At 29.7% G+C, this 9,708-nt stretch overlaps 1 protein-coding gene across 1 annotated transcript in view; it reads left to right on the forward strand.

Moving 5' to 3' along the window:
* LOC110095975 (probable WRKY transcription factor 43) overlaps positions 1-9,708 on the forward strand; it is a 14,502-nt gene extending 4,794 nt beyond the window's left edge. The window contains exon 2 of the mRNA XM_020821716.2: positions 9,413-9,708. Within this exon, the coding sequence (XP_020677375.1) occupies positions 9,413-9,593 (181 nt within the window). The 3' untranslated portion in view covers positions 9,594-9,708. The remainder of the gene's footprint in view (positions 1-9,412) is intronic.

Below are 9,708 nucleotides of genomic sequence, written 5' to 3' on the forward strand. Positions count from 1 at the left end.
AGATTGACCCGATTTTTGATCCGAAAACTTGTAATTTTGGGTCAATTCCGGGTCATTCGTGTCGGGTTGGGTTGACCCGGACTCGAATCGGGTCGGGTTCGGGTCCGGAAACCTGACTCGTTTTAAAAACGGGTCGGGTTCGGGTTGACCCGAACAGTGCCGGGTCAGTTCCGGGTTCGACCCGAACCCGACCCGTTAACCCGAATTGACACCCCTAAAACCATATAACAAGCCACTACAATCTAGTAGAAGAAAAAGAAGAATTAGAAGTAGATGTTGCTAACATGAATCCATAGACATCTAGAAAAGAGAGGAATAATTAGTTAAATAATCACACATGAAAGATTGGAAAGAAAAGGAATGAAAATAAGAAAGAAATAATAAGTTAGACATAGATAACAATTAAGAATAACAATCACCAATCTAAATTAACTGATAAATAACCACTACATAAATCAAGAGAATGAAAGATATGAAAGCCTAGAATGCCAAAAATGTCACAATAAATATTCTCCATTCAAAACTACCAAAGCTATTCTCCATCCAGCATCATATGTAGAAAATAAAAGAGTAATATCCACTCCAAATAACAAAAAATAATAACCTAATAGGAAACAAAAGATTAAAATTGCCTCACCCTCCAAATAATCCACCAATCACATATAAAAGATTAACTCACTAGGGGAAGAACCAAAAGTTTCCTAGAAAATAGAATAAGTAGATGAAACAAAGATGACATTCGAAGGAAAAAATTAAAAAAGAAACAACGAAAATCGACCAAAAACATCAGCTAATCAATTAAAAAAACCTAGATTGAACACCATACCAATTAAAAATAAGGAGAAATTGAAGAGAAGCAACAAACCTGTACCATGAGATGAATGCAATGATAGAAACTATAGAGAAGAAAGTGCAAAGAGGAAGAAGAAAACAAACCAGCTCCAAGAGTATGCACATTCTGAAATACTAAAGTAGTAATTAGGGAATATTTATAGAATGTAAAAACATAGACATAAAAGAAACATTGGTAGAGAGTAGAGAGGATGTGAACCACATAAGTAAAAGCTATCCCCATAATAGAAATGATAAAGACTGAAAATGACTTAGATAAAATATATTAAAAGAGAAGAAAAATTAATCACCAGAATGGGGGAAGAAATTTATTTTTGATATAAGGAATACCCATAGCATCTAATCTCATCATCATATTCAACATTCTAAAAAAAATAATCCTTATTAAAATATTCAACTTTCAAAAGAGTCGTATCTCTCTTAGCTAACCAATCAGCACAAACATTTCCTTCTCTCCTGATATGAGTAATACTATAATTAACCTTAGCTAAAGAAACCATACTTTTACTAAATAAGTGTTGCATTATGACAATAATTGGAAGATATTAAAGAGGTGAGCACTTTAGAATCCATTTCAATCTAGATACTCATCATATTTCAAAGATATACAAATTAATGCCCAAATGTAAAGTACTCAATTTAGCAAAGATATCATTGCATTTAGGAAGAGGAGAAGCAAAATCATATAAAATAGAACCTTTGAAATCTCTAATTAAGCACAACAATTAGAAAAATGCTGATAAGTAGAACCATCAATATCAAGTTTTACTTGATCCTTAGATGGTTTAATCTAGTGAATAATCTTATAGGAAGTATATGATATAGAATGAAAAAAAAATATTAAAGAAAGACGAGCAAGAAATATTTTCTTTAAAGTGTTTTTCATTAATCGTCTTAGTAAGGAAGATTTAGTGAATCTTATTTTTAAGATAAATAATAATTCTATCAAATCTCATTTTAACACCATTATGCTTGCAATTATTCCTTACATACCACAAAAAGCCAAAAGAAAATCATAGAAATAATAGTGATAATATGACCTTTGGGTTTATTATGAAACAAATCAACTAAAAAGGATAAGCATTTATTAAAGTTGTTTCTAAAACACACATGTAAATTACTCTCCAAAATAACCCACACTCTGGAGGCAATATACCCATTAAAATACATGATCAAAGTTTCTTAATGAAAGTATCATTGACATTTAGACATGAAGAAAATGCCCTTGTTAATTAATCTAGTATCCATAGAAATAAATCCTTTAAGAATCCTCCAAATAAGGAAATATTCATAGGGGTGACATAATTGTAGATTTTACAAAAAATTTCATTACCTTGGCATTGATATCTGAAAGAATTCCAAGCTCCCTTGAAATTTAAATCAGCATTCATAAAAAAATTTTAAAATAGGATTGTATTTAACATTAGAATTAATAGGAATATCACAAATCATATTGACAAGGTTGTTAGGAAGCTATTCCGTAAGACGATTAGGAAACCACCTAGCATTCAAGATGAAGTTATATACCTTAACATTAGTAATAGAGTGGGTGTTAAAATAAGGGTCAAGGGAACTAAAGCCAATCAAATCACCCTACCAAAAGAAAAGGAAATCACCACTACACCCAATCCCCAGACCATAGATCTCCCCCCTACCATTTAATCTTGCACAATCTATTACAAATAGAAGATTGCCCCTTCTTGAAGAAGCTATGATTAGGATGCAAATTGTCGCAATATTTTAAGTTCTTGAAATTAGCCCGTATAGAATTGTTACTTCTAAACTTCCACCATAGTTTATAATAAAAAGATTGGACCATGTCAATAATAGATTTGTATCTCAAACCATCTTATAGATAAGGGAAAGCATAGAAGAATTCCAAGATAACCAATGTATTTTTTCAGAAGTGTTTGAAGAAGCCCAGAAAAATTTATTGATGATCTTATCCATTATGGAACAAACTTCAAGAGTAGGATTGACAGTCTATACTAAAAGTAAAGTAGATGATAATGATGGATATGTAATATTTAAAATTCCCAAAATTTTAAAAGATATCCACACCCTACATGTTATAGAATAAGATAGGAGATTAAAGAAATAATTATAGAGTTGTTTCAAATTTTACAAAAATTCTTCTCAAGAATGCTTTTGAAAAATCTTCCTTCAAAATTCTCTCAAGAATATAGAATCACTTAAGTATTGTATACCGATATATTTTCTCTCAAAAGAAATTTTAATTTCTATTTTAAAGGCCTTCGAAGGAAAAAAAAAATGTAAATTTAACTAAGTCATTGTTACATATGGAAAATGAATATGATGAGTGTTATAATGGATAATTTAATTTTTAATATATGTATTACTCTTGATATAAGATTTACTCAAGCATTGAAAAATTATTCAGTTCATCTTTTGTTACAAGCCCATATATAAATAGCAGTAGATATGTCTCTCATAAGGCATCTAAAAGTAATAAACAACCAAAATTATCCATCAAATATCATATATAATTAATCTTAATCATTTGTAATCAAACAAGCACACTATTGCACTTTTTTCTTTCCTTTTCTTAATTCATTTCACATAATATTTGATCATAAGATTGAACTAATAAAATTCATCTATCTTGTCATTTTCATGTTATGTTACTATGTTGTCATCTTACCTCAAGTATAATTCTTTATCAATCTTCATCTTTTTTGAACAATAAACAATAAAATTACTCGTATCGGAGGATATTAAATTTTCTCATTTATATCCTTGGCACCTTCTATGGGAAAGTCAAATGTAATTTAAAAGGAATAGAATAAATGGCATGATAGCTATAACAAAAATTGTGTTCAACTTGATTCTCATATTAAATTTGACACTATTCATTATGAGCATCATGTTGGTGAGACATCAAGTGGCAATAGTTTTGTTAAATAGAAGTATTAGAAGAATGATTCATATATGTCCATCATAAACTAATACATATTCTAAGAGTAATTAATACTCCTTTAAATTACTAGCCTACTTCTATTGGTCAACCACATCAACATCGTTGAAAGCATAAGGATATAAACATCATTAATATTTTTAGTCCACCTACTCATTCTAAAAGTATAATATATTATTCTTCATTTACTATAAATTTTTAAAGAAGCTCATGTTATTAAAGTTTAAAGCTCGTTAATTGAGATGGATAAAGGAACTACTGTGGATATATTTAAGAATATTATATATTTCTATAATATTTTGAATGCTATCAATTATAAATTCTTTTCCAACACCTACAAGGAATTATAATGAAGGCACTTCAATAGTTTTCTTTCATCAAATATTAATTCATTTAAGAGATTCTCCTATTTATTTTAAGTAGTTATAACATTTTTAATCAATTACATGACTATTAATGGCCTCTCTGTCTCACTTCAATATTAAATAGAAGATAGAGGAATGCTAGAGAGATGACATGTAAAGGTTCAAGAAGAACATCTATAGCATTATTGATAATGGAAAATCCCTTACCAAAGTTATATTAGGATTGAAGATAAATGTGAAGTTTTCAATGGCAAAGAATCATCTGGATAATATGGAGGAATCGTTAAGAAAAACTTTGAAGTACATAAGGGTTAAACAATTTATGAAAGAGATTGAATACCTAGTTAAAAAACTATCACCTTCATCCCTTTGGAAGATGAAGAACAATACTAATGCTAATATTTCTTCTTGATTTAAGAAGAAATATAAGAAAGGTGATTTATATCGGCATGAGAATTAATTCAAGAAACCAATGCCAATTGATCTTAAGAAGCAATAGCTAGTGTTACCCACTATGGGATATGCCAATGTGCATTTTCCTTCTCTTAAGAAGTTTCTTGAATAAATCAAGGTATACATTTAAAATAAAGAATACTTTAATTGGATAATATCAAGAAGCTAATAAATGGTCATTACAGTCCAATTTTTTCCTCTGTCACAACTATCATGGCCATGCACCAAGAATTATAGAGTACCAAGGTCTCTTCTTGGGAAACTAATAAAAGAGAGTCCTTTAAATCAATATCTTGTTGATAAATGAGTTGATAAATAATTTGCCAAGGAATCTCATTTTTTTCCATGGAATATGATAAATATAATTGCCAATCATGCATGTCATAATTGGAGAAGCAAGAGGAAAGACATCATAGCTCAAAAGTTTGAAGAGGCTTGTCAAGTATAATGTGAATTATTTTCTTATTTATATTCCCATTTGATTTTTTCATGGATAGGGTCTTATCGATGCATATGAATATATATGCCAATATAATCATTACTATCTAATAATAAATATTTTGACATACTATGATCCTCATCAATATTATGAGTACTATAAATATATCATGTTCCTTGCTAAATTTGACCAAGAGAATTAGATCGAGCTCAAAGAACTTTTTACTATATAGAGGATTATTGATTAGGTTTTCTAGTAAGAAATATCTTCTAGAAGGTGCCATTACTGTAAATATCATATGGGGAGAAACCATGAGCATGAACTTTGGGGGTCAACTTTCTAGTCATATGATCTTTGTATGCATATAATTGCATCTTTGAAGGTCCTCTTCTCAGCTTATTCAAGAGTTAAAATGTTGTCTACCACACATCTTGCTGCTATGCTTTCTTCTTCAATAACCATTATCATTATTTATGGAGTCTTAATACAATCCTAGAAATGTTATCTCAACTATATCAAAGAGGATAATATTATTGAGTAGAAGTGATGAAGAAAGGTGTGACTAAACTCACCACCAATGAGGAAAGAGTTATCTAAGAAAATGTTTGCCTCAAATATTTCTACAAAGGTAATTTTAAAACTCATAAAACATTTAAATTCCTCTATTCTCACATAAGAGAGCATTTTCCCTCCATTCAAAGAGTTGGAGTTAATTAACAAGTAGTAGAAAAGGATGAGGGTAGGTATGGATTAAAGATATAGTGTAGTCAACATTAGTGACAAAGATTTAAATGATGATAAAGTGGTGAAACATATAGGAAAAAAATCTTTTATGAAATATTTCGATATAACTAGCTTGTATTAAATATGAAAAACAAATGCTCAAAGTTAGAAGAAAAAAAATTCAAAGCTAAAAGATATATATAAACAAAAAAATTGTTATCAATGACTATTCTTTTAAAAGAAAAATTAGTTTTCAAAAGTATTTTTGAACATATATCTTTAAATTTCTAATGGATATTCCTTTGTGAAACATAATTCATGGAAATTACACATCACTTTTTTGTTTGAAATGAAAAAATTGAATTATTCTTGATTAATAATTTCATGAAAAAACTTTTAATGAAATATAAATTCAACCACCAAAAAAATTCCAATGAAAAAAATTCATTAAAAAGGGTAAAAGTTCCAATGGAATATTATGTCAGTAAAATGTGAATGTGAATTATGATAAACAATTTTTGTATAAAATGTAGCACGACTTTCTTTTCAAAAAAAAAAGAAAAAAAAGATTAATTAAAAAAAAAAAAAAAAAAGATTAAAAAGAATAAAATAATAAAATTTCAAATCAGAAAAAAGAAAAAAAATACAAAATACTCTGATCATAAAGTCTGACAAAAAAACCCTTAAAAAATAGTCACTCGTTTTAGCAAATAGTGTGCTCAAATATTTTTATTATGTATAATATAATAGAAATAATACACTACTAACAAATTCAAATAACCAAAGCATTAATCAGATTGACCAATAAAAATACTTTTAAATAAATTTACAACAATTTGTCATCAAATATCTTAATTAATTGATAGAGATTTGTTAGAGAATGTATTTAGTAATTACATAAATATAAAGTGTTTAATTGTTAGTTTAAAGAATCCTAGGATTTCTATATCTCCATAAATTTATAAAGTAAAATAATTATCATTAATAAAAATAATAATTACAAAAAGTTATCATATTGGGCATACCCAAAAAAAAAAAACATAGAGAATGCTAGACTAGCCATATTCTATTCTCAACTATGATATATATAGCATAAAAGATTTAGAAGAAGATATGATTAAATAAGAACATTTCACAAGAACTCCCTTATTAATTATAACTGTCTATATGTCTAATAAAAAAATTTTGTGTATAAGTTAACGTACCCTAATGAGGCTTCTTCATTTGATCAAGTAAATGAGGTTTCGTAGGCGTACTAGACTTGATTATGATCAAATAAACTATTATGTAGTCTACATAGGGTAAGAATAGATTTGTATCATTCTTATGCACTACCACCCATAGTAAAAAGAGTGACAACAGGGGTAATATTGTCAATTTGTCAACACGTGGAACTTCATTAAAAAAATTAGGGAATTTAGAAATCATAATCATTAATGATAAAACAATTAGTCCTAATAATTAGATCAACATTCTAATGTCGAGAGAGTTGCTAAGGATTCTAAACTAAATAGAAATCATTTTGACTATTAGGCTCTATATTTCTGATATAAAGGGATTGATCAACAATTAGTAAAAAAGCAGGCAATGGTGCCTCAATGTTGAATTAGAACTATGGCATGGAATTTATCTAAAGTAGTGAAGATTCTTAAAAAAAATGTCATTTGATGTTTACTCTCCCCATTGAATTTTTTTTTTACAATCGTAGATCACATGTCCAATTAAGAGGCAATGAGAACATAAACTGAACCTTTTATTAAATATTACTTTTTATGAGCATCCTTTTGCTTGAGAGCCAAACCAAATGATGTCAAAATGGCTTTGGGACACATCAATTTGTACTAAGACTCTAACAATCAATAGCATGAGAGTAGTAACAGTAGGAGAGTCCACCCAATGAGGGTTTCCAAATAATGAGCCCAATGAGAACATGTTGAATTTATAATTAAATAAGTGTACTTTTAAAAGTGGAAACTTAATTCATATAGAATGGATATTCAATAGAAAATCCCAAGTTAGATGATCATTTTAAAAGCCTCATTACAATACCTCCAACCTAGATAGTTCTCTTCAAAAAGATAGAAGATAATCCTCAATCTGAAAAATGTTCATAGGGCATGTTTTGGATTGTGTGATAATATAGAAAAACATTTCAAAACTATAGAGCATCAAAAGAGGTTCAAATTGATTAAGGAAAATACCTACTAGCCATGCATTTCTCCACCAATAATAATTTAAGAGGAATTAACAATCTTAAAAACACATTAATTTTCTGGATTAGTAAGGGTAGTTTATCTTAATGAGATGGGTATGATATGGGTTTATGATTAGAGAGAGGAAATTTATAGGATGTCTCAATCCTAACCAAACTTAGTATATGCAAAGAATGAATGAGGAGGACATCGATAAAAGAACCGCATGATGGGAATGTCGAGTGGCCAATAATATTTGGATTAGATAGGGGTGAAGCTAAAAAGCACCCTAAGTCATTCAAAATCATAGAAGAGGTGGAAAGAAATACCCTATGGTTACAACATTAAGTGACCATTGGACAACAATTGATGAGAAGGATTAAGGCTTAGCTAAAGTAGAGAAGGATGGTGATAGGACTGGCGGTGGGTTATTCATTATGACCATAGGTTGAGATGGAGAGAGAGTGTGAGGATGTAGAATGTATCATGTATGAATAAAGTTAAATAAGATCTAAATAGAATAATAAGGAGATGGAAAAAAAAACATTCAGGAAATAGATATATGAAGAATCAATGACAAGGTTGTTACATTACCAAGGAGAAAATCATAGACAATGTTGGCCTGACATAGATTGTTTGCATATCTCCCACATGCACATGGAGAGGTGCACACTTGGGCCTTAACAAGGTGAGAAACATAATTATATAGGAAAATGAATGAAAATTTTATGGTGGAAGGTGTAGTAGAAGATGGTGATGAGTAGGACTATGCAACATTATTGAGAAAGGTGTAAAAAGTGATCAAATTTTAACTTAAAAGGTATTCTCTTACCTCTACACATACCTCATTTTTAAGTGTATTAGGAAATGTTTTGAAAACTAGATCGGATCGGTCAGTTCAACCAATTCAATCGTGAACCGGCTAGGTGGCCAGTCCAATTCAACTTACAAAACTGTCTTCGCATCGAACCAAATTGAACCGCCAAAAACCAGCGGTTCAACCGGTGAACCAGTGTACCGCTAAACCATCCCGGGTTGGAAAGAACTGGCTGGTCCAATGGTTTATTAAACTCTTTGAACTTTTTTAAACTATTAGGTTGGTCCAATGGTCTTCTCCATTATTGGTGGTGTCCTCTACCTTAATACTACACTATGGGTTATTATGGTCTTTATCTTGCATGATGATCATTACTAGCACCATTTGTTTGTATTGAGTATCTCTTAATAGCCCCATATCTAGTTAAATAGAGCATACAATTGTTACATTTGGGCGCCTTATTTGCATTTGATATTTATTTTGGTTGATGTATTCCTAGTTTCTAGCTTTACTTTCTTATATCTATCATTTATATCTTCCACAAACTTATGTGTATTTTACTTTAAACATTACTTTTCATACCAACAAAAACAATATTGAACTAACACATTCCAACGTACCACATCGTGTATGAAGAAGCTATTACAGGTGCTCTCAGCTCACATGCAATGTGAAGAAGCAAGTGCAACGTCTTTCAAGTGATGCAGCAATAGTTGTAACCACATATGAGGGAGTTCATAACCATCCATGCGAGAAGCTCATGGAGACCCTTAGTCCTCTTCTCAACCAGATGCAGTTTCTCTCTCAATTCCAATAATTTTCATTAACTAATTCCACTTCTTCATCAACTGGATATAAATGGGCATATATGCAACCTATAAAATGTCCTTAATCATCATTTCTTCTCAAATACATCATATATAGCTTGTTTT

This window comes from Dendrobium catenatum, unplaced genomic scaffold (genome assembly GCF_001605985.2).
Source record: "Dendrobium catenatum unplaced genomic scaffold, ASM160598v2 fragScaff_scaffold_718, whole genome shotgun sequence".
Taxonomy (NCBI): Eukaryota; Viridiplantae; Streptophyta; class Magnoliopsida; order Asparagales; family Orchidaceae; genus Dendrobium; species Dendrobium catenatum.